This window comes from Lachancea thermotolerans (assembly GCF_000142805.1).
Source record: "Lachancea thermotolerans CBS 6340 chromosome G complete sequence".
In the NCBI taxonomy this organism is placed as follows: domain Eukaryota; kingdom Fungi; phylum Ascomycota; class Saccharomycetes; order Saccharomycetales; family Saccharomycetaceae; genus Lachancea; species Lachancea thermotolerans.
In genome coordinates this window covers 1,340,539-1,363,203 of record NC_013083.1, presented here as the reverse complement: position 1 = coordinate 1,363,203, position 22,665 = coordinate 1,340,539, and the positions used below count along the sequence as shown (strand labels likewise).

The following is a 22,665-nucleotide window of genomic DNA, read 5'->3' as shown; positions in this document are numbered from 1 at the left end:
CACCACGTAAAGCTTATTACATTCAGTTAGCGCGTGAGCTTGAAGCGTCAAGCTCGTTATTCTCATATTATAACGATTGACGGCGGAAGCCTGTGATAAAAAATTTTAGTTCAGGTCATCTCGAAAAGTTGATCGAGCTACAACAAATTGACAAGAGTGTACAGTAGGCTGAAGGCTATATTCTACGGGAAAGATGGACCAAGAGAACGAAAGAAATGTTTCCAGGCTATGGAGAGCTTTCAAAACTGTAAAAGAAATGGTGAGAGATCGTGGCTATTTCATCACGCAAGAAGAAGTTGATTTGTCGCTCGAAGATTTCAAGGCCAAATATTGCGACTCTATGGGTCGTCCACAGCGTAAGATGATGTCCTTCCAGTCCAATCCTGTAGAAGAAGCCTTAGAAAAATTCCCAAACATGGGCTCTCTGTGGGTTGAGTTCTGCGATGAGGCCTCCGTAGGCATCAAGACGATGAAGAACTTTGTCATTCACATCAGCGAAAAGAACTTCCAGACAGGTATTTTTGTTTACCAAAATGGTGTGACACCCAGCGCCATGAAGCTGCTTCCATCGGTTGCGCCAGCTACAATTGAGACATTCCACGAGGCGTCTCTAGTTGTGAACATTACCCACCACGAGCTTGTCCCCAAGCACATCAAGCTGAGTGATGAGGAGAAGAAGGAGCTACTCAGAAGGTACAGACTCAAAGAGTCTCAGCTACCTAGAATACAGAGGATGGACCCAGTTGCATTATATCTCGGCCTAAAAAGAGGCGATGTGGTTAAAATCATTAGGAAGAGTGAGACCTCCGGACGTTACGCAAGTTACAGAGTGTGTTTGTAAAATAGTGAAAATAGGAAACCATAATGGACTATTGGTGTTGAGTTAGTCGCAACTACATACTTTACGATAGTGCCAATAAAAGCATAAAGAACTTTGTTCCATTCTTTTAAAGCTTCCAGGTGTGCCTATTTGCAGCCACGCTGGCTCGCAGCGAATAGCCTTGTGAAGTAACAGAGCGCTTCTGTAGTCTTCACTAGCGGCGTGGGAACGCCGATGTAGCAGTCGAAGCCCGTATTTCGCCATACTAATTATTTTCGAGGGTGATATCGGGCTCTGAACTTCTCCGTGGGCTGCTGCCACGATTATGCATAAAAAGCATTACGTTTCCCACACTGAGCTTTCGAAGGACCAAAAACCACGATTGTGCTAGTGCTAAGGGAAGGACTAACGGGAATCCAATTTCGCGCCCATTACAGTGTCTACAGTTCCCCTCCACCACTGTACGTTGCGCAGATTAACCTCTCCGACTGGCGGGCTAACCTCAACACCTTCTGAGCCCAGGTATTTTGCTCCTACAGTGACAATCAGGCTATCAACAACGTCGGGCCTTGACAGAAGCTGGTTTATGACAAGCGCTCCGCCCTCGACCATGATGGATTCGAAACCGAACTCGCTCTTTAAGAGCAGCATTAATGTAAGCCAGTCGAATCGGCCAGCTGGGCTTGACGGAGCAGACACGTATGTAGCGTCAGGATGTCTTTTGAGGATGGAGCCCAGGTCCCGTACCACGATCACCGGAGGCTTCCCAGCATCTTCTCTGAATAACTGCTGCATTTTCGAACCTTCAAAGTCCCATTTTCCCTGTGGATCGATAATGACAGGCCGAGGCGAGGAGGATGTGCTTGAAGTTTTGCCCGCCGGGGCCCATTTGCAGTTGAGACCTGGGTCGTCCGCCAGCGCTGTTCCACAGCCAATCATGATGGCGTCGTGCTTGTACCTGAGATAATGTGTCATGGTTTTTGTTTCCGGATGCGAGATGGTTGTTCGCAGGCCCTTACCCTTGGAGATGCGTGAGTCCAGAGACTGTGCGTACGTTAGGGTCACAAATGGTTTCTGCGACGCATTGCCAGCAGCAGCAGCGGGCAGGTATTGATACAGGAATGAAGGCAGATCGTCTTTGAGCGGAACAAGCGACATTTCTTGTGTCGAGATCACGGTTCGCCGCTGTGCTCGGCGAGTAGAGCCATCGGTCACTTGTTTCGAGATGAGAAACGCTCAGGTCGTCATAGACGTCTGAAACTGCCTCCGGACTACCTTAGATGACAGAGTACTCGTTGTCCTCGCGGCTTTGCTGGCTAGGATCTAACGATGGTAGCGTAATGTCCGAGCCCTTCAAGGACTGTGGTCTGTATTTCTTGTGTGCTTTAGAGGACGACATCTCAGCCTTTGAAGTGCGCTTTCTTTGATGGGGGTGCGCGAGGCCCGAAGCGTCGTTCGCAGAGGCGCTCCTGACGCTTCGGGAGTCTAATGTGCTTGTTTTTGTAGAATTAGTGACGGTGCTCGTAGCGAAGCCGTCGTTGTCGTTGAGAGAGCTTGCGAGTCTCGCTGCTTCGCGCTCCTCCAGCTCTTTTTGTTTCTGCTCGAGGGCCTGGCGGGTCCTGAGCGCCCTCGCTTCTTGCCTTCGCTGCCATGCTTCGTGTTCCTGCGAAGGGTCCTTGGTGTCGTCGTCGTCGAGTTCGAGAATCGCTTGTGTGAGTTCCCGGTCGGTGCCGTGCAATGCCGATGCCCTGGGAAGCTGCTGGTCGCGAGCAAGTCTGGATTTCTCCTGCTGGATGCGTGTGGCAGCAGCCTCGCGTCTGTAGCTCTCGTTCTGCGCAGTCGTAGCGGGGTCTGTGCGCTTCCGGAGGTTCTTTACAAAGACAGGCTTGGGAAGGGCGTAATCCTGACTGTCCGAGTCGCTGGAGGAGTCTTCAGAACCGTCGCTATCGCTGGCACTGGCACTTTCTTCAGAGGAGGCGGATGCGCTGTGGTTGGAAGGGTCGGCAGCGCTACGGCCAGCGACGCTTGGAGGAAGCGCGTCTCGCGAGCCCGCTGTCTTGATCGTTGTTTCGACCGCTGTCTCGGAAAGCGCAGGCTTCTGAGGGCTAGCGGCAGGTCGCGGTGTTGCTGCCAGTAGGTGCGTCGTGGGCTCGGTGTCTTGGGCTGCATCTCTGGAGGCAGCGGCATCAAGCGGCACCTGCGCGCTGGTGCTCTGCTCATCGCTTGACGAGTCTGAAGATTCGTCAGAGATTTCTTCAGAAGGAGGCTTTCGCCTGAAATGCCTTATGGCCATGGTGGTAGGGAGATACGGTGCGCGGGTGGGAATCCTATGTTGGCGGCGGAGCCTATGTGCTGGGCGCCATCGCAGTGCTACAAGATGTAGAAACGTACTTACGTCTCGCGTGACGCGAGCAGGGCCGATGAGCACGGGTGCACGCAGCGAATGCGCTGGGCAGGCCGTGGAGGCTCTGGCAAATCCCGGGCTGAGTGTATGTGTTTGGTAGGTAGTATCTAGCGTATGTATCCGTCAGGGCCTTGAGAAGCCGCGACGGCCGGGAGGGGGATCAAAGGTCATAAGAGGTTAGACAGAGCCATAGAAGAGGCGCGCGAAGCGCGGGGGAAACGCTCAGTTGTTGTGCATGCGCTGCTTGGCGTGCATTTTCTTGGCGCCCTTGCAGTGGCCCTTGCCCTTGGCCTTGGCCTTGTGCTCGCGGCGCTTGCTGGAGGCGTCCTGTTCGTGGGGGATGTCCTGCTCGTCACGAGCGTCCTGCTCATCACGGGCGTCCTGCTCGCCGACTTGCCTGCCGTTCAACTCGGGGTCGTACTGGATGTAGTACTCGCCGTGGAATCCGCGGAGTGCGACGCCGATCTGCCTGACGCCGTCGGGGCTCAGGCGCGCGACACCGCGCTGCTCCTCTGGCTGCGCTTTAGGGTGGTTCTTGACATGACGGTCCTCAGCGTGGTCCTCAGCGTGGTCCTCAGCGTGGTCCTCGGCGCGGTCCTCGGCGCGGTCCTCGGCGTAGTCCTTGGCGTGGTACTCGGCATGGTCCTTGGCGTGGCCCTTAGCACGGTGGTTCTTGGCGCGGCCCTCAGCGTGGTAGCCCTTGGCGTGACCGCCCTTCGCGTGGTGGCCCTTGGCGCGGCGCTCGCCCTTGTGGCCGTCGTCCGCGCGCAGCAGGCCGCGGATGCGCTCGCGCAGGTGCGCGATGCTGAAGAGCGACTCGGAGCTTTCTTCGTCGCCGTCGTCGCCGCCGTGGCCGCGGCTCGCCCACTCCGTGTCGTTGCCCACCGCGTTGTGGTACTCGTCGCCGCTGATCTCGCCCGCGAACCCGTGCTTGCCGAACCCGCCCACAAAGTTCACGCGGCTCACGTCGAGCTCGTACCACTGCCCATCGTCCACGTCGTGGTGCTTGCTGCCGGGCAGCCAGTGTTCCGCGTCAGGGTGCTTTCTGAGGAAGCACTGGTCCAGCGCGTCGGACCGCTCCACGGGCTTGAGCTCGCCGAAGAAGTTGGCGCGCGGCGCCGCCAGCGGCGGCACGGGCCGCCGCCCGTGGTGCTTCTCGAGCGTCAGCGAGAACCGCGAGTTGTCGCGCCAGTTCTGGTACGTCGAGCTTGCGTTGACGAATAGAAGCAGGATGTTGCCCGGCTGCGACGTCGTGACGCCGTGACACGCGTCGCTGCCGACCACGTACTCCACGGACGAGACCGGGTCGCCGGTCTCGCGGTCGATTGTGTTCGCGTGCGCGTCACGCTCCTTGAGCGCGAGGCGGCGCGCGAAGCGCGCCGCGGAGTGCGCGTCGAGCGTCTTGTGCTCTCTCTCCGCGCCGGCCACTTGGAGGCCTGCGGCGAGCGCTGTTGCGAGTGCGAAAAGCTTCATCGCAGATGATGTAGGTGCTGTAGCGTGTGCGTGGTATTAGTCACTGGTGCTGGCCGCGGGACCGCAGGGTGTCGCCGGTTCCGAGCGCGCTGCCCAAACGCTTAAATAGTGGGCGTTCTCTTTTGCCAAGCCTCGCGGACAGCGATGCCCAACTGCACCCTTCGGGGCGGGAGAGCGAGGGTCACGTGGCAGCGCCAAGCCCCGTTGGGCTCTGGGTCACGTGCGCGGGATACAATACCACGTGACAATCGTGGGGAGGGATGAATCACATGACCGGAATAGTATCACGTGCTGCTCGTACATAAGCACCGCGGTCAGCTGACGAGTGCACCCGCACGTGACGCGAGACACGTGATCGCCACCGTGCAAATCAGCGTCCGTCCGCGCGCGCGCTCTTCTCCAGCGCCCCCCCACGTCGCACACAGAACCACTGACAGCGCGCCCAATGATCAAGTCGACGCTGATATTCCGCGAAGACGGTATGTGACGCACACATGCGTGCGCCAGCGTGCGCCAGCGCGCGCCTGCGCCCGCGCCTCCTCCCCTCTCCCTCCCGCCACTACTAACTCCTCTCCCTCCCGCAGGCCTCCCCCTCTGCTCCTCGGTCGACGACGACACAGACGCGCGGCTCTCCGAGCAGCGCAAGAAGGTCAAGGTGCTCGTGTCGCGGCTCACGCCCAGCTCCGCGGACGAGGCCACCCTGGAGAGCGGCGACTTCGACATCCACTACACGCGCGCCAGCGGCGTCGCGTACTTCGTCATCGCCGAGCGCGGGTATCCGCGCAACCTCGCGTTCTCGTACCTGCGCGAGGTCGCGCAGGAGTTCGAGCACTCCTACGGCCACGAGTACGCCAAGCCGTCCGTGCGGCCCTACGCGTTCGTCACATTCGACAACTTCCTGCAGAAGACCAAGAAGCTCTACAGCGACAAGCGCGTGCAGAACAACCTGGACCAGCTCAACCAGGACCTCGCGGGCGTCAAGCAGATCATGACCAAGAACATCGAGGACCTGCTGTACCGCGGCGACTCGCTCGACAAGATGAGCGACCTGAGCGCCTCGCTGAGACAGGACTCCAAGAAGTACCGCCGCTCCGCGCGCCAGATCAACCTGGAGCTGCTGCTGAGCCAGTACGCGCCCATCGCGATCGTCGCGCTGCTGGCCGTGTTCCTGGTGTGGTGGGTGTTCCTGCGCTGAGATCACGTGTAAGTCACGTGCAAATATGGTCACATGACTGCATCGCGCCGCACGAGAGCAATGTGCGGTCACCGTGCACGGAGAATCTCGCTCCCCCCGCCAGCAAAAAATACCTGCCTGAGCTCGCTCTTCTCCCAAACCCTTAAAAATAAGGTATTGGACAAACGAAGAGAGCTTCTCGCATTCTTATAAATAGTTACCAAGACTGAAAAAAAGCCCTTTCCCGGTAAATCAGTCATCATGAGCGCGCCCACTGCCTTCGGAAGCGAGCAGCCCTTGCGGCTGCAGCAATTGCTGAGCAGATTCAAGTTCCGGCGAGTGTTGGACTCCAACCCGCAGACCAAAGTGATATCGCTGCTGGGCAGAATCGACGGCAAGGATGCAATCGTGACGATGGAGAAAATGCACTTCAGCTACGAGACCAACGTGTTCAAGAAGGAGGAGGGCAGGAATACGCCCGTGCTGCACAACTGCGAGGCCGAGTTCTCGTGCCTCAAGTCGATCGAGGAGATGCGGGAGATCGCGTCCAATGACATCTACTACTGGGGCACGTCGGTGCTGAAGCAGGACCTGGCGGCCAACCCGACGGCCAAGATCAACCTGATCTGGCCCGCGACGCCCGTGCACATCCGCAAGTTCGAGGCGCAGAGCTTCCACGTCATCCGCGAGACGCCCGCGATCTACCGCGCGGTCGTGGAGCCCTACGTGCAGGAGATGTGCAGCGAGAACCGGCTCAAGTGGGTGCACAACATCCTGTACAACGGTGCGGAGTCCGAGCGCGTGGTGTACAAGGACTTCGCGGAGCAGGAGGTGCCCGAGGGCTTTTTGGTGCTGCCCGACATGAAGTGGGACGGCGTCAACCTGGACTCGCTGTACCTGGTCGCCATCGCGTTCCGCTCCGACATCCGCTCGCTGCGCGACCTGCGGCCCGAGCACAAGCCGTGGCTCGTCAAGGTGCTCAACAAGATCCGCACCGTGATCCCCGGCTGCTACAACTACGCCATCCGCCCGGACGAGCTGCGCATCTTCGTCCACTACCAGCCCTCGTACTACCACTTCCACATCCACATCGTGAACGTGAAGCACAGCGGCCTGGGAGACGGCATTTCCGCGGGCAAGGCCATTCTGCTGGAGGACATCATCGAGCAGCTCAACTTCTTGGGAAGTGAGGGCTTCATGGGCAGGACCATCACGTACGTGTTGGGCGAGAACCACGACCTCTGGAAGAGGGGTATGGAGGCCGCAGTCCTGGACCAGCTCGAAAAGGACGGCATCCCTAAATTGCCCAAGGCCGTCAACGACTTTAGCGTCGAGAACTTGCCTGGCCTCAGGTAGACACTGCGATCAAATAGGTAAGTAAGTTGAAATACATCAAAGCTTGGATTAGAACCTAAACGCCGCGGCCTGCGTTTTTTTTATGTATATGTTTTTAGCTGGGTCCGAACTCTTAGCTCCAAGAAGCGTGTATACTATTGTATTCCTAGCTGTACAATGAAGCGAGAGCTCGCCGAGTCCGACAATGACGAGAAGCCTCCTCTCCCTCCCAAACGTGCAAGGCCTTTGTCCAGCGCAGAGCGCCAGGAACGCCAGAGCGATGCCGAGAGCAGCGAGGAGCCCGACTACCTAACAATGGCCTTACCAGATGAGGTCCCTGAACACGAGTTCCCTGGGCCAGAGGGACCCAAAGCACCTTCAAGTGACTTCCCTGGTCCCAAGAAGGACCATGCACACCAAAAAGCTGCAGCGCTTATGCCGAAGGGGTTTGCCATGATGAACAAGATGGGCTTCAAGATGGGAGGGGCCCTAGGAAAAGGCAGTGGAACGGCCATCACAGAGCCAATAGCTGTGGCCCGGAACACCAAGCGCCAAGGTATCAAACGGACCAGCTCTCTCATCTCGCTCGACGAGCCTTCGCTGGAAGACGTGACGAGCTACCGTAAACGGGTCCAAGACAATGGCGGCAGGGCTAGGAAAGCTAGAGTGCTCCACAGGATGCAAAAAACTGCTTTCGAGCTCAGTGGCGACATTGAGCGCTTCACGGTTGATAGCGACCCGCGAGACTACAACTGTCTGTGGCGAGAATACGTCGTTGAATTGAAGCGGAAACTAAAACCCAAAACCAGCGAAGAAGCGCCGCACCTTCACGAGCTGAGTACCAGCGTAAGCAAGAAACTTGAAGAAGAAGTCGAAGCGAATAGTTCCGACTCGTCCTCCCCAGAAGCCACTCCTTCAGCGAGCGCCAGCGCTTCGCCAGGCCCCACCATCGCCAAGACAACCGGTTCCTCAGAAGATGACGAACTTGCAATCTTCCAAGAGCTGCCACTCGACCAACAGATCACTGGGATCAATATCCACCTCAGGGTCGAGCTGAACTATTGCTTCTACTGTGGGGTCCAGTTCGAAAGTGAAAAAGATCTCTTTGAGCACTGTCCGGGGTCAACAGAAGAAGACCATCAATAGCAGTGCTTATGAGTACCCGAAAATACTCAGATGGCCTCTCGCAGGAGCCCTTGCCGGCACTACAGTTTCTAGTTCGATGGTTGAGCGATGACCCGTCGTTGATGACTGGTAATTCGTTGGCGTTATAACTATGATTCAGTTGTTGGTTATAACACGATCAAGGAAAAGTACCGAGCTGTGGAGAGAAAGGCTTCTTCAGACCCACCGGCAACCGCATTGTCTGCCAGATGAGCACATCTACAGGCCACAGAAACCCGGGACCTGACCGTTCTGATAGCGTCGAAAATCCTCTTTCAAAGCTTCAGGTATACAATGATATTTGCGAATTCGAAGATACGCTAGGGAAACTTGTGGCATCTGTAGATAGGTTCAACCCGGACCTCGAGCTCGCACGCGCACTCATAGAGGCCGACAAACAGCTTTACAAGTCCCTGGAGTGTCTTCCGAAATACGACGAGATCGATACCAGAGCCAAGACGCTAGACGAGGAACACCGGGATACGGATGAAAAAACAATTCGCATCTTAGAAACGCTCACAGAATGCGGAAGTGACCTCAATGCGCTCCCAATGCTCGAGCAGGTTGAGTTTGAGCGTGAGACAATGCTCAAACAGCGAGAAAAGGTCTTCACAGATGTCCTTCTAGATTATGCAATGAAGCTGGCTAAATTCACTCACGTACCGCCTACGTTCGATAAAGGCACCGTGGGCCCCAACAACTTTGTCTGGCCAGCAGAGGACGCGATGAGGAGAGGCATGCTGGCTATAGCCTCTCTGCGAGCGTCTGAAGGTGCAAATGCGCAAGAGCAGCAAGCTTCCTCTGAGCAGAAAACCTCTGAGAAAAGCTCTGAGAATGAAGAAGCGCAAACCGACATCCGTTCCCCGGATACAAAGGAGGAACCAGTCGCTAGAAGGCCTTCGTTCGGGTTCGACGGGAGCGGTGCTAAGGATCACGAGAGTGAGAAGGCGGATGATGATATTGACTTGGACTTGGACCTGTTCAATTCGGAAGAATTCTAATCTAAATAAAAGTTATATGCTAATGCGAGCTAGCGTGGTTAAAGCTGCGGTTTCAGTCTTTCTTCTGGATGGGCTTGGGTGAATAACTGCTGAAGCTAGTTCTTCTGGTTTTACCTGGCCCCATCTCCTCTTTAAAGTTCTCGAAAGCTTTTTGCAAGTTTTGCTCTTCTATTTCTAGGCCTTTCTCTGATCTCCATTTCTCGTAGGACTCCAGAAACTCCTTGAACTCCTTCTTCGCTTCGTCGAGATTGAAGCGATCAAAGTCTGCGTCTGGAATGCCCAGGTGCATGTTGCTCGAGCTCTCCTCCTGCTCATAGAGGTTCTTAGCCTTTACGATGTCTCCAAGTGGGCCGGCCTCCTCGAGCTGCTGCTTTTGCTTCTCCTCCGCAACCACAGCTGGGTGGTGGGATTTAATGAACTTGAGAACAGGCTTTGCAAAAGGACCCTTAAAAATGAAGAATGTGGCTGCGATCCCAAGATGAATGTAGAAGTAGACAGACCGCCAGCACGCTAGAGAGCCTGGCAGTTCCAAAATAACAAATGGCTGCACGAGATATCCGAACGCAAGCTTCATCAAGTAAAAGCAGATCACATCATAGATTATCTTAGTTGGGAGCGCCGAGCCATCAGCAGCGAGAAATAGCGGACGAAGGTTACGTCTGTAAATTTTGCCGCATGTCTGGTATAAAGCGCCAGTTGCAAAACTCAAGTAATATCCGGGCCTTGTTCCGTGCCAGAAAGCAGACGTTAGGAAAGTGAACAACGTGCTGCGGAAGCCTGGTTTAGCACCTGGCTTTGTTACCCTCAAGTAAACATAGTACTTTAACCATTTGTTCGTGTTCATGTTCCAAGCCTCTAGGCCCTCGTGTGTGTTGGATGCGGTCTCAAACTTCCAAATGTCGATGTTCCGAACCCTGTCCCATCTTATTTTCTTGGTCTTAGGGTCGTATCCATTATAGCCTAGACCACAAAGGATACAGGAAGCCTCGGACATGGTCCACGCAGCATAGTACTTGAGACGGAACGTAAAACCGAGAATGTAAAGGTAATGGATTTTGTAGAAAAAGGACTTGTTAGCGTACTCCGGTGTAAACATGTATTCCTTCGAGATGTAGTTAGGAAGGACTGAAGACAGCGTGATCCAAAAAATGCCTTGGGCAATCCGCCACAAAACGAGCCCTCCGCACTTGGGGATCTGTCTGCGCAGGTTGCGGTCTCTAGTTGTCCACCTACGTCTAGGCTTGCGTGCGTCCGGTAAGTCGCGGAATACTTCGCAGTTCAGCCACGACTCAAAGTCCGCAAAGTCAAAGCTTGGACCGGTGAATAGCGAGGGATAGAAAAATGCATACGCCAGGAAGCTAAGCAGACTTGGATGGTGTGAAATTGCGCGTGACTTCTGGTGGTCAGTGAGGTGGGCGTGGTCCGCGTTTGTGCCATCGTGATACGACCACGCGAAAGATGAGAGCTTCATCACCAAGACCATTTGAGCGCCCGTGATATCGACCTTGGAGGGGTCAGCCGTACCGAAAAACTGAGCGCCAAGGTGGTTGACCGCCAAATGCACCATCACCCCGACAAAGTTCACGTAGGGCATGAACCTTGAGCGGTAAAACCTGGTGATCACGTAGGTAAACATGGTGCTGACGAAAAGCGTGCGGAAGCCCGTGAAGATGTTGAGTACGCCGAAAAGGTAGAACGCAGCGACTGAAATGATGTACCAACATTTCAGGTTCACTCTATGGTCTGGCAGCCGTTTCAGTAGCGCGTTGAAGGGAAAGGAAGTAAAAAGGCATATCGCAAGCTTTAGGGTCACTTCGTCCAGCCCTGTGCGCTGTGAGAGCGCCAAGATCTTGGCTTCTATTGGATGGCCCATCTAGACACACAGCTGAGGAAACACAGTCAATTGAGCTTTTAGTTGGGAGGGAATCTGTCTACCAGAACAACTTTGGGAAGGTTTGATTTGGAAGGGTCAAGCTGGTTTTACTCTACGGTGATGTTCGTCAAGTGTGCTTAAACGTTGAAGTCAAGATCACGTGGAATGAATATTTCATTACAGAAAGGCCTGCATGGAGCTGAGCAATCGCCTTCAAGCCACCAGCACTATCTGTTCAGCTCTAGTGTGCAGTGGAGGGTTTCTCAACAAAAAATTTTGACCGCTGTAGCTGTCTGCTGAGGCAGGAGAATGAAATACGGATCCTTGACTGGACGCTCAAGCTGCGTCTGTCGCGTACCAAAACCGTATACGCTTCTGGCGTCATCTGCAAGGAACGCGGAAGACTGCTCGTTTTCCGTCTTTGCCTCTACTTCCGGGTGTCGTTTAGTGCCGTTCGCAATGTCGTCGCCATTGGCACCCTCGCTCGTTCAAATTGCGTTGTTTCTACTGCAGTCGAAAGCCCTAGAGCGTCGGTTCGAGACTGGGTGAGCGCAAAACGCACAGAACGCTGCCGTAGCATCGTTTCCATGCCTTTAAAGGAGTTTTTGTATATTGAAGTATCAGCTGTCTTTATTAAAGGTATAGTAAAATTGAATTATTACTTCGTTTGGTCCAGGAAATTGTTTAAAATAAACGCACGTAGCTCGTTCTGTGATGTTTAGAGCCCAGCTTCCAGCGATGCGAGCCTTCTCCACGGTGGGAGGGCTCTTCCAGAAGTCCCCTACCGGTATAGTGTTTATGAACATGGGCGGACCGTCCACGGTCCCCGAGACTCGCGACTTCCTGTACCAGCTGTTTTCCGACAACGACCTAATTCCCATTAGCCGCAAGTACCAGCCCATGATTGCCAAGTTCATTTCCAAGTTCCGCACCCCCAAAATCGAGAAGCAATACAAGGAGATTGGGGGAGGCTCCCCCATTCGCAAGTGGTCTGAGTACCAGGCTAAGCGTGTATGCGAAATCCTGGACGAAACTTGCCCCGAAACCGCGCCTCACAAGCCTTACGTCGCTTTCCGCTATGCCAGGCCCCTGACTTCCGAGACCTACGAGAGAATGCTGAAAGACGGAGTGCGCAAAGCCATTGCTTTCTCGCAGTACCCTCAGTTCTCCTACTCCACTACAGGATCCTCCATCAACGAACTCTGGAGACAAATCAAGAAACTCGACCCCGAAAGAACTATCAACTGGTCGGTTATCGACCGCTGGCCTACGAACAAGGGCCTCGTTAAGGCGTTCGCCGACAACATCACTGCCAAGCTACAAGAATACCCCGAGGACATCAGAAAGGATGTGGTCCTACTGTTTTCCGCTCACTCCCTCCCAATGGACGTCATCAACACCGGTGATGCTTATCCAGCCGAAGTCGGCGCAACCGTTTACCGCGTCATGGAGCAATTGAAATTCTGCAACCCATACAGACTGGTGTGGCAATCGCAGGTTGGGCCTAAGCCTTGGCTAGGAGCTCAAACCGCAGACGTCACTGAATGGTTGGCACCCTCTGAGAAGGGGTTGATCTACATCCCAATTGCATTCACGTCCGATCACATCGAGACTCTTTTTGAAATTGATCTTGAAGTCATCGGTGAGTCTGAATACAAGGACAAGCTAAAGCGTTGTGACTCGCTCAACGGCAGTGAAACCTTTATCGAGGGCTGCGCAGACCTTGTGAAAGAGCATTTAGAAAGCGGAGAACTATATTCCAAACAGCTACCCCTTGACTTCCGGCTGGGAAGGTCTAGTGATACGTTTGAGCACCCTTCCCAGGTGTTTGGTGACCACTCCAAAAAATGAATAAAGGAGCCGCAGACTATCAAATAACTCCTTGAAGGCCGAATTTATATTCTACTTACTTACTAATTCCTGGCTGTTACCATTTTAAACCCCTCTGTGAGCATAGCATTTGCTTTCTCGCTCTTGAACGGCAAACTATTGAGAACAAACGCCACATCGTCCCATTGCTTTTGGGTCTCCGACTTTTGTAGACGCACCAGCAGCTTCTCACTAAGCTGCTTCTGGTGCCTCTCCTTTTCAATGAAAGAGAGCAGGAACTTCAAAATTCGTTTGAACGATGTCCGTCCCAAGTCCTCGTCATTAGAAAGACTACTGAAAATATCAATAAACCCATTGTAAATAGCATTGTCCTTTGTAGCCAGTTCGGTGAAAAATAGTTTGCACATGTCGCTGATCCCCTGATCAGGGTTCTCGAGACATTTGGCCATTTGGCCTAGTTGCCCTTTGACTTTGACTTGGCCGGCAAGAATCAAGAATGTCACTGTCATCAGGCATGTTTTTTGCACCATCAAGTCGCCATCATGCAAGCGGCGATACAAGAAGTCAGTGTTCTCGTCCACCAAATTGTTAAAACACACAGCCATATCGCCAAGACCCAAGATGGCATTCGAACGGATGATGGGATCTGGTGATTTCTCCATAATAGTAATAAGCAAGGGAAGATTGTTTTCGCAGTATTTTGACGAGACACACATGAATTTCTCGAGGCACAAAACTGCGGTTCGCTGAAGCATTTTGTCAGCGAACTTCGTGTTATTTGAAACTATTTCCTCAACAAGGGGTCCAAACTTGGCTAATAGTGACTTTTCTCCGAAAAGTAACTCATTTTCCTTTATGAATGCTATGGCATCGGAGAAGTCATCTTCGTTTGTCCCCCCGATCATCTCCAACTCTTGTTGGTGTTCCTCGGCAGCTTCTGTGCCAGGTTGGTCAGATGCACCTCTGTGTTTGTGAGCCTCCGCATCAATTTTCCGTCTTTTAAATTCAGTTTCGCATTTCTCTAAGTACACAATGGCATTTATCGCGACCTGTCCCACAATAAATAAAAGTTGCGACAAAGAACCAGTTCTTGAGGCAACATTATTGGCATGGCTCTCGTCTTCTTTGCGGCCAAATGTCATCATAGTTTTTTCCCGTATAATTTCTGTGCCCACCAAATCTGGTGATGAAGATATGGCAAAAATAGCTTTTATTGCTTCTTCGCATGCTGGATAGTAGTCCGAGGTATCCACGAACTCTGTAATCCTGGCATGTAATTTTAACACTGCTTCAGATTCTCTTGGAATCCCTGCTGGAACTGATTTTTCGCTTCTTGGAACCATTCGTTGAATCGCAACACAAGTGTACTTCAAAAGTATCAAATCCTTTTTACCAGGTTCACCAAGACCAACTTTCAAAAGGGCATCTAGACCTTTTAGAGCTATCTGATGGTCAGCCAGCGAGAGCATTCCTAACACGATAATAGAACCGTGGACCTGTTTCTCGTCAAACGCATCCTTCTCTCCAGAGCAACTGCTGTATATTGCCCATAGGACATTGATTGCGTCTTGATCTATAAAATTTGCCTCGTAAATCAGACCTAAAAGCCTTTCCAGGGAAGCGAGGTCAGCCGCTGAAGTATTTTCGGTGAGGCGTATCAAATTCTTGGCAATATACGCAGCTTTTTCGCGGAAGTTGAATCCTTCGGGTGGTGTGAGGAACAGTTGATTATAGCACGAAATCAAGTGCGCGACTATACTGGTTCCTTCGTCGTTAGAACCTTTCATCCAAACAAGATGAAGCATTTTTCGCACACCTAACTTGCTCAATTTTACGTTGAAAGCGTCAGTCAAGACGAAGAAATCCATAACTTCAAGAACTTCGTTTCTGTTTCTTGAGAAAAGCAACTGACAAGACCTTTCAATACCCTCGTGGATACTTTTGATGAATGAGACCGCGTCCTTGTAGTACTGAATAGTTAATTTCATCTTGAAAATTGCGTTTGAGTTTGTTGTCGGCACGTCCTCAGCCTCTCGCTCTAGCCTTGAAACTTGATCTTCATCGCTTTCTTCGGAGGAGTCTTCATCACCCTCCCGGACACTTTTTTCAATTATATTATCGAGAGCGTTACCGCTATCACTTTGAGATTCTTCTACAGTTCTGGCAAGGAGCTCTTCAGCTTCTTTCAGGCGGGTCTCCCATTCAGAGAGGTCAAGTTGCGTACCATGCAGGGCATCAAATTGGTGGGTCAACAAAAGCCTAGTCAGTAATTTTACAGAATTCCTTCGTACCAAAGATGACCGGTCCTGAAGAGAGCGCACTGCTAAACTCACAAGGTTTGACCTGTGCTTCTTGAATTTAATGGGAAGGTCGCATATTTTCAAACAGGCTTGAATAGCTTTGGTTCTCACATAAGGATTAGAATCCGCAAACCTTTCTTCCAGTAGCTCCAGTAGCACATCCACAGACTGCTTGCATAGTTCAAGGTCTTCCCGTTTGGAAGAGATCTCTATAACTATGTTGCCACAAGCCTCTACAACTGCACATCGCAATGTAAAGGAACTGTTGTTGAGCAGCTTAACAATAAGTGTCATCTGTCGCAAAACGATGCGTGGTATTAGTTCAGATAGCTTGACAAGAAAAGTTGCAATCGACTTCGGGCCTTTAACATCCTTTGAATTAAATTCTTTGTTGCTGATATCTCTCAAGATGTCTTCTGTAAGCTGCGGGAAATCGAAGTCATCATTGATAGCCTGTAAAAGCTCCGCGCTGAAATTATTGAGATGAACAAAGTATGTTAGAGATGTCAGTATCGCATTTTGTGTGCTTGAACTTTGTCCATGATTTTTAACAGCTGTCCCAATAATTTTGATGATAAAGAGTTTTATAGCGGGCATCTTCAGAACTTGTTCTGTTTCTATTAACACGTAAAGCGGCCTCGTGAAAAGGCCTATGAATAGATCTCTCTCTGGGGTTGTAGGAAACATCCTTGAAATATTGAGATTGAACACTTTTAGGACGCAGCTCAAGATGATCTCTATTTGGTTGCTGGTTCTCTTAAACGAAGTTGAACTCGCGCTAGAAGCTGTATTAGTTCTAGCGCCAGCTTTAGCCATGGTGTTTTGAGAAGCTGCTGCTGCAATATCATTCTGAAGGAAGTGCAGTAAAACATGAGTGATATATCCGTACTCTTCCAGTTGGCGCTTCCATTGCGGCACCATGGCCATTAACTCTGCGTTAGTTGAGCCACCAGAAAAACTGCCGTCTATTGCTTGTGCTAAGTTTCCAAAAGAAGAGCTCACTAGATAAGTAAGCTGTGTCTGGAATTGTGGCTGGAGCTGAGAGAAACCGTGAGCAAGATCCATCAAGCTCTCTAATGTTTCTTCGTTATCGTCAATCAGCTCGGGTGAAACTGCAAGAGCATCTGTGACAGTGTTCAACTCACTGGAAGGGTTCTCAACCGCTGGGTACCCATATTTGTCGCTCGTTTGAAACTTTGTGAGTTGCTCAGACAGGCTAAAATCTGGCATGCTTCGGTCAAAATTTGCGCTTTCGGCAGTAAATGGCGGATACCGAGTTAGCGACGAAAAGCCTAGCTATCCACTGCTTTGTGGTTAATGGAGTATGGGTCTTTATTTTGATCGCAGACTGAATAATGACCTGAATTTTGTAAATACAATATTTTGATCTAAGATGAGCCGAATTTTTTAACTGTCAAACTGCCAAAAAAAACTAAAAAATTGATTTCGCCCAGGATCGAACTGGGGACGTTCTGCGTGTTAAGCAGATGCCATAACCGACTAGACCACGAAACCAACTTGTTGACAGACTTCATGGTGGGATAAGCTAAGTCCTTTTAGACAGATCATCGGGTGTGATTATCTAACCATTCCTATCTGACGCTACTACTAAAAGCAGCGGCAGGAATGAAGGTATATCACACAAAGCATATTCCTTATTTAGTTGATTATTAGCTAAAAAGAAGGGGGGAGTAAATAAAGGTAAGGTGCCTTAACTTCTACTGTGTCATTGGCTTAATTCTTATGTAATAACTCAGTATCTGCACAGCAGCCCCAAAATCGCGTTCTTCTGTATTTGATGGCTAGCAAGGAACGAAAACGTCTGAAAACTTGAAATTCCAGTAGAATGCGTCTGTGTTGTTTGGGCGTTCTGTAATACTGCTTGAATTAAAAGCGCGAGCAGTTTTATAAAGGTCTCGCTTTGAAGTTGGGTGAGATGAATGGAATTTCAAAGCTAGACTGATTTACAATGCAATTGAATACAAACTCGCCTTGGCGCATTTTTTTTACCTCTTTCAATCGATCAAAAGGATTCCCGTAAGGAGCAATAATCGAGAGCGTTCTAGAGCGTTTGGTACAGGATGTTAAGTGATGAGCTTCTTACCGAAATTTTCGAGGTATCTTTAAGAAAAGGCACAGTAATTGTACCGCGATTCTGTCCTTTGAGATAAATTGTTATACACTATTCGGTTTGCATATCTTCACCTTATATCCACCTAATTGATTTAATGTTTATAGACTTCTAATAGATTTTGAAAAATGACAATTGTGGATTGTCACAATTTCGGTCGATACCTGGGCATCAGGTACACAAAGTTTAAATGCCCTCAAAAGGCACCAATTCTCCTATCTGAGAGTTGTAATGATCTGCGATTATGCGCGTTCTTGTGTTTAAGGGGTGAAAGCACAGATGGAGTTTGGACTTTCGCCCCATGCAGTGATTTTTTGTATTGTTGTAGCTCTTGAAAAAGCTGTTTGTTGTCATTCTCTTTGACCTCAGAAAGTGTGGCAAGCTCTTCGACCCTTGATTCTAATGCAGCAATAAGTCGTGCATTTTTCTTGTTTTGTTGTTTAGATTCCCTCTTTGCATCTTTTAACAACGCTACCTTGGCTTTAGCCTTGTTTTTGAACTCTACCAAGCCCTCAACTTGCAAGCAAAGTTTCGAAATTCTCTGGTTAAGCTCCTTATTTTGAAGCTCCAACTCTTCAATGTATTCTTTTGCAGCATTTAAACTAGCTTCGGACACAATGTTTTGGTTTTTGAAGCCTTCTATTTCATTCTTTGCTCTTTCCAGCTCTTGATTAAAAGCTTCTGCCAATGCAGACTTTTCTTCTAGATCACTTAAGAGCATAGACTGTCTATGTTTCCAATTCATTTCCGCGTTTTTGTATTCAAAGGCCATTTGGTTACACTGGGTCTTGCTAGTCTCCAATTCCTTTTTTGCTTCGCGGCTGTCATTCGACATTGTTCTTTCTAGCTGCTTAATCTGGCTCTCGCGATCTTTCACTGTTCCCCTACAAGTTCTGATCTCATGTCTGAGCTCTGCATTTTCATTCATCAGCACATCGTGTTTAATAGATACTTCGTCATTGTTCATTTGCACTACGTTTAGTTTCAAAGAAACGTCTCTGTACTTTTCATTTAGCTCCTGGAACATCTTGGTATTATGCTCTACAGCTGCCCTCAAATCTTTGTTCTCTTGTTTTAGCTCCACTTGGGTTTCAAGCTGTCTTTCTAATCCTCTGACTTGGTTCTCCAAACTTTGGATGCGCTTCTCCTTCTCTGCGGTGATTGAAGTTTGGTGGGCTAAGTCTGCTTCCATACACTTGACTGTATCTTCCAATTCTAACGCCTCTAGGAGATCAATCCAACACTCTTCGAAGTCTTCAGTGATCTCGCTGAACTGTTGTGCCTTTACCAGCCTGTTTACGGTTCCCTGGTTGGCAAGTGCTTGGAGAATGCCGTAACTCAATTTCTGTACTGTCATGATCATATCTTCCGCATCAAACTCAAAGTCGGGAATACCGCACGCTTCCCAGCATCGCAAAAACCCTTCCAAGACAACAGGGTTATCTATAGGTATATCTTGGTCCCAGTCTGAATGTGAATCTTCTTCAAGATATCGCGGTTCTTGGTCTTTCACGATCAGGATCGACTCAGGTTTGATCGCTCCCGAAGGTTTCCTGATATGAGAGTTTCCTATAGAAGCGTGCATGTCAAAAAGCTTTGTTTGGTTACATCCGAACCTCAGCAGACTTGAAGGTCTACCCTTGACTCTCATCTGTTCTGTCACAAACTCTTCGACGATGGGGTTCGTATTCCTGACCTCATAGACATCTGACACGTACGTTTCTGGCCTCAGGTCATTGTCCCGGTCAATGCTATATAAGTCGAAATCCATCTCAGTTTCGTTAGTATCTTCCCACTGCTTCAAGGAGAGGTCCTTACGCAAAAGCGCATTAGGGAGAGAGTTGGAATTTGGGTGACCACTCCCTTCAAGAATGAACTGGCTTGAAAAATCAGCCTCCATTTCCATAGTCGCAAAACGAGGCCCGCACTTGCTTCTGCTATTCATTCTTGAAGATGGGTCGGTTGTTCAATTCAGTATCGAGTATGTGTCATGAAATATAATTATGACGACAAAGGGAAGAGAAGATTGCCGCTAAATGCCAGACGCACACAGTCGAGCACGTGAACAAGATAATGGCAGCTGTCCATGCCAAGGCTTTTTAAAACAGAGCTATATTGCGGGGAAATGTATATCATTGTGGCTTAACTTTTAAAGCCCTATTATACATATATTATAAGCGATGGAGAAACTAGGCCTGAACAAATACTCCTAAACCTTAAGAGCCAGCTCTAAGGAATTCAATATTAAGTAAGGTACTTGAAAGAAAATCAAGGAGGAACATGAAACAAAAAATTATCCTTGCGTTGCGATCCAACAGCGCCAACTTTGACCAAAACTATTATCTTCGTTGTGAACCAACGGCCAGTAAATCCAAAATGACCCTCATACTAACGAGTTAAGAGGATTCTGATAGTATTAAGACAAACATTGTCGCCATTCAAAGTCTAGGGACTGTTCAAAGCCCAGTAGTGAAAAGAAGACATCAATACAATCAGAGCATCCACCTATCTTCAACTTTCGGAGACCCTACTGGCGGTGAGTTGCGAGGGGAAGAGGCATGACGAGTCCAAAACGAAGGCTTGGGATCGATAGGTGCATCAGAGCACTCCTTGCTGTTATAGAAACAATATGTTTTCCTCAAAGTGTCGTAATCCACAGATGAGGACGAGGAATCTGGGATCGGCTTTTGCTCGTGTTGTGGTTCAGTAGCTGCCAAATATAAGTTTTTTTCCATCCCCGAGGGCGCAAACTCTTGCAATGAGCGAGGCTTTTGACTAGCGATCGATGATGAAGAGCTAGTATCTACAGAGGACGAGGTCGAATCGGGGGTAGCATCCAAGCGCGAGTAACCCATAGGAGTGCCAGAGGCTTGAGCTGCGTCCTTGCGATCTGGAGACCTGAGTAAGGTGGTCGGCGGCGAGCTGTGCGTGTAGTGCTTGTCAGACAAGTCCTCACCAAAAAGAAAATGCATTGGTGAGGTTGGTGTAGCATCGAAAGTGACCTCGTTTATCCTTGAAGGCTTCACTAGCGTTGTGTCGTTATGGAAAAGGTGTTTGAGGGGCGAGGTGTTGAAGTAGTCTGTGTCATCGGAAAACTGACGTCCAGAGGTGGTCTTCGAGGGCTTGGGCTTTTTGTGGGACATGGTGGTTGTCACTAAAAAGTCGTTGCCAAAAGACTTAGTCTGCGGAGCGCGTGATTCTTTCTGGGCGTTTTCCGAGGTCAACGTACAGGAGCTTGAGGTTTGACGAGGAAGCAGTTCGGACTCAAGGCTTGGCAAGTTGGGAACGCTGCAAGAGTCCCTCCGCACGATAGGTTTCGTAAAAGCTTGCAAGTTGACATGATAGTTGTTATAGCTGTTGTTGTCGTAGTAGGTCTCCCCGTTCACGTCGTACCTGCAGCACAGCTCCATGGACAGAGGGCAGCAGGTTTCGTACATGTTAGGGTCGCAAAACAACAGCTTTTTGGACTGCATGAAAAAAGACAGACCAGATAGGTGAATGGTGAATTTGAATTCGTCTATAGCGTCGGTGACACTACGGTGATGGTAAGCCGAGACGTAGTGAATGTCTTTCCAATTATTGAAGGTAAACTTGATCTCCAAGGCCTTTTCGAAATTCAAATTAGTGACGTAAATGAGGCCCTGTATCTTCTTGGTATCCAAGCAGGCAGAAATGCGATTTAATTTGATGTTGTGGCCTTGCAAATGTGCAAGAATGTGGGACTGAAGATCGATGGCCCTGCGTGTTACCAGTGGTTCTATATCAGAGGACGCGAGGTGCCATCTGGTGACCGCGAAGCGGGGTTGCGAAGGCGCAGGCGCGCCTCCTCTGCCGAATGACAAAGATGAAACGGCAGCTTGACTTTCACTGGTTGTGGTTCCCTTCCCGATCGCTGCGGGAAGCGCTGCTGTCCGCTTCAACGCGGGAACACCACTAGGCTCTGAGTACGACAGATCGATCTCGCAATCGCTGATGCTGTCACAGTCACTCTCGCTGTAAAGCGCCGAATCGAACAGATTGAGCGCAGCGGTACCAACTTTGGGGCCTTTCTGAATGTCGTCGAGAGGGAGCTTGGTGCGGGATAGCGCAGTGCCAAACCAGAACTGGTCATCGTCACTTCCGCTTTCTTCACAGTCTTCTTCGTCGTCACCCGCGCCCAGGCTGAATGTCTTGAAGGGCGCAAGTCGTGGTGAGGGCCGAGGCGAGTTTTCGGTCGAGATTGACATGGGCTCGGAGCGCGTGTCAAAGCGCTTAACGGTGGTGAGCTGGTGTGCGAACCGCACGTTTTTCAAGGAGCCGCTGGAGCCCGAGGCCCCGGAGAACGTGTGGCCGTGCGAAGGCCTCGCCTTGAGCGAGGGCCGCAGAGTTGCCAAGGAAGCCGCAGGGGCAGGTGACGCGGGCGTCACCAAGGCCGCAACCGACGCCAGCGGCGCTAGTGCAGACGCGAGCGTGGAGGGCACAGGCGCAGCCGGCGGCGGAAGCGCCGGGCTCTCGCCCGCTGTGGCAGTGGAGGCGCTGTGCGCGGAGGAAGAACTTGCGACACTGGTTGGGGCCGCGCTGGCGGGCGGCGCGCAGAAGCGAGCGGGGCCCGCGGGGCTCGCGGGCGCTGCCGGCGCTGGGGACTCGGCAGCCTCGGGCGACGGCTCGCGCCGCCGCGTCCACGTGACCAGATCGTATATGTTGATCTTTTCGACCGCGCCATCACCGCGCGTCTTGCCCCGCGCGGGGGTCGCCACGTGCCTCAAGGTATCTACGAGCGCGGACTCGGCGTCCATAGCGAAAAGCGCAGGCGAGCAAGGGGACAGCAACAGATTCTCGGTTTAGCGTATCAAGCCAGATCAGAGTCTGAGATAATGCCAAAAGCCGGATGAGGACAAATTCCCGAACTTGACCTTCTCTGTGTGAGCTTTCGGGAGTGAGTATGAATGTGTGTGTGCGTGTATGCCGCGCGATCGCTACGAAACGTGCATCCGTCTCCGAGCCGAGCCTAGCTGGAAGTGCCACTTTTCTCCGCCTTTTATATCTAGTTGCCCTGCGCGATTAACCCCTCCCTTTTTTTTTTTTCTTCGTTATTTGACCTTCTATGACCGCCCGATCCCCAGATAGGCCTGCGCCACAGATACGCAATGGGGAGCAAATGTGTGCACAAAAAAAATAACC

At 50.9% G+C, this 22,665-nt stretch overlaps 13 protein-coding genes and 1 non-coding gene across 14 annotated transcripts; 6 read left to right on the top strand and 8 right to left on the bottom strand.

The window, feature by feature from the left end:
* Nucleotides 1-193: 193 nt before the first annotated feature.
* Nucleotides 194-841, top strand: RPB5 (DNA-directed RNA polymerase core subunit RPB5; the record flags this gene model as incomplete). Its single annotated transcript, XM_002555665.1, has 1 exon — nucleotides 194-841. One exon carries the CDS (start codon nucleotides 194-196, stop codon nucleotides 839-841), a length of 648 nt encoding a protein of 215 aa, XP_002555711.1.
* Nucleotides 842-1,225: 384 nt separating this feature from the next.
* On the bottom strand, nucleotides 1,226-1,978 carry RIB7 (2,5-diamino-6-(ribosylamino)-4(3H)-pyrimidinone 5'-phosphate reductase; the record flags this gene model as incomplete). Its single annotated transcript, XM_002555664.1, has 1 exon — nucleotides 1,226-1,978. The coding sequence occupies one exon, from the start codon at nucleotides 1,976-1,978 to the stop codon at nucleotides 1,226-1,228; it is 753 nt and encodes a 250-aa protein (XP_002555710.1).
* A 118-nt stretch (nucleotides 1,979-2,096) lies between these two features.
* Nucleotides 2,097-3,113, bottom strand: SPP381 (U4/U6-U5 snRNP complex subunit SPP381; the record flags this gene model as incomplete). Its single annotated transcript, XM_002555663.1, has 1 exon — nucleotides 2,097-3,113. One exon carries the CDS (start codon nucleotides 3,111-3,113, stop codon nucleotides 2,097-2,099), a length of 1,017 nt encoding a protein of 338 aa, XP_002555709.1.
* Nucleotides 3,114-3,446: 333 nt separating this feature from the next.
* KLTH0G15532g (CREG family protein) lies at nucleotides 3,447-4,697 on the bottom strand (the record flags this gene model as incomplete). The annotated part of the gene is made up of 1 exon (XM_002555662.1): nucleotides 3,447-4,697. The coding sequence occupies one exon, from the start codon at nucleotides 4,695-4,697 to the stop codon at nucleotides 3,447-3,449; it is 1,251 nt and encodes a 416-aa protein (XP_002555708.1).
* Nucleotides 4,698-5,142: 445 nt separating this feature from the next.
* On the top strand, nucleotides 5,143-5,892 carry SEC22 (SNAP receptor SEC22; the record flags this gene model as incomplete). The annotated part of the gene is made up of 2 exons (XM_002555661.1): nucleotides 5,143-5,176; nucleotides 5,282-5,892. 2 exons carry the CDS (start codon nucleotides 5,143-5,145, stop codon nucleotides 5,890-5,892), a joined length of 645 nt encoding a protein of 214 aa, XP_002555707.1.
* Nucleotides 5,893-6,132: 240 nt separating this feature from the next.
* DCS1 (5'-(N(7)-methyl 5'-triphosphoguanosine)-(mRNA) diphosphatase) lies at nucleotides 6,133-7,227 on the top strand (the record flags this gene model as incomplete). Its single annotated transcript, XM_002555660.1, has 1 exon — nucleotides 6,133-7,227. One exon carries the CDS (start codon nucleotides 6,133-6,135, stop codon nucleotides 7,225-7,227), a length of 1,095 nt encoding a protein of 364 aa, XP_002555706.1.
* Nucleotides 7,228-7,383: 156 nt separating this feature from the next.
* On the top strand, nucleotides 7,384-8,352 carry CMG1 (Cmg1p; the record flags this gene model as incomplete). Its single annotated transcript, XM_002555659.1, has 1 exon — nucleotides 7,384-8,352. The coding sequence occupies one exon, from the start codon at nucleotides 7,384-7,386 to the stop codon at nucleotides 8,350-8,352; it is 969 nt and encodes a 322-aa protein (XP_002555705.1).
* Nucleotides 8,353-8,579: 227 nt separating this feature from the next.
* On the top strand, nucleotides 8,580-9,371 carry MED4 (Med4p; the record flags this gene model as incomplete). Its single annotated transcript, XM_002555658.1, has 1 exon — nucleotides 8,580-9,371. The coding sequence occupies one exon, from the start codon at nucleotides 8,580-8,582 to the stop codon at nucleotides 9,369-9,371; it is 792 nt and encodes a 263-aa protein (XP_002555704.1).
* A 52-nt stretch (nucleotides 9,372-9,423) lies between these two features.
* On the bottom strand, nucleotides 9,424-11,244 carry ALE1 (lysophospholipid acyltransferase; the record flags this gene model as incomplete). Its single annotated transcript, XM_002555657.1, has 1 exon — nucleotides 9,424-11,244. The coding sequence occupies one exon, from the start codon at nucleotides 11,242-11,244 to the stop codon at nucleotides 9,424-9,426; it is 1,821 nt and encodes a 606-aa protein (XP_002555703.1).
* Nucleotides 11,245-11,958: 714 nt separating this feature from the next.
* Nucleotides 11,959-13,095, top strand: HEM15 (ferrochelatase HEM15; the record flags this gene model as incomplete). Its single annotated transcript, XM_002555656.1, has 1 exon — nucleotides 11,959-13,095. One exon carries the CDS (start codon nucleotides 11,959-11,961, stop codon nucleotides 13,093-13,095), a length of 1,137 nt encoding a protein of 378 aa, XP_002555702.1.
* Nucleotides 13,096-13,157: 62 nt separating this feature from the next.
* YCS4 (condensin subunit YCS4) lies at nucleotides 13,158-16,604 on the bottom strand (the record flags this gene model as incomplete). The annotated part of the gene is made up of 1 exon (XM_002555655.1): nucleotides 13,158-16,604. One exon carries the CDS (start codon nucleotides 16,602-16,604, stop codon nucleotides 13,158-13,160), a length of 3,447 nt encoding a protein of 1,148 aa, XP_002555701.1.
* A 211-nt stretch (nucleotides 16,605-16,815) lies between these two features.
* KLTH0G15356r lies at nucleotides 16,816-16,889 on the bottom strand. The gene has a single exon. It is a non-coding gene; the product is annotated as a tRNA-Val (tRNA).
* An 812-nt stretch (nucleotides 16,890-17,701) lies between these two features.
* On the bottom strand, nucleotides 17,702-19,450 carry KLTH0G15334g (KLTH0G15334p; the record flags this gene model as incomplete). Its single annotated transcript, XM_002555654.1, has 1 exon — nucleotides 17,702-19,450. One exon carries the CDS (start codon nucleotides 19,448-19,450, stop codon nucleotides 17,702-17,704), a length of 1,749 nt encoding a protein of 582 aa, XP_002555700.1.
* Nucleotides 19,451-19,997: 547 nt separating this feature from the next.
* Nucleotides 19,998-22,280, bottom strand: PIG1 (protein phosphatase regulator PIG1; the record flags this gene model as incomplete). The annotated part of the gene is made up of 1 exon (XM_002555653.1): nucleotides 19,998-22,280. One exon carries the CDS (start codon nucleotides 22,278-22,280, stop codon nucleotides 19,998-20,000), a length of 2,283 nt encoding a protein of 760 aa, XP_002555699.1.
* Between the last annotated feature and the right edge of the window lie 385 nt (nucleotides 22,281-22,665).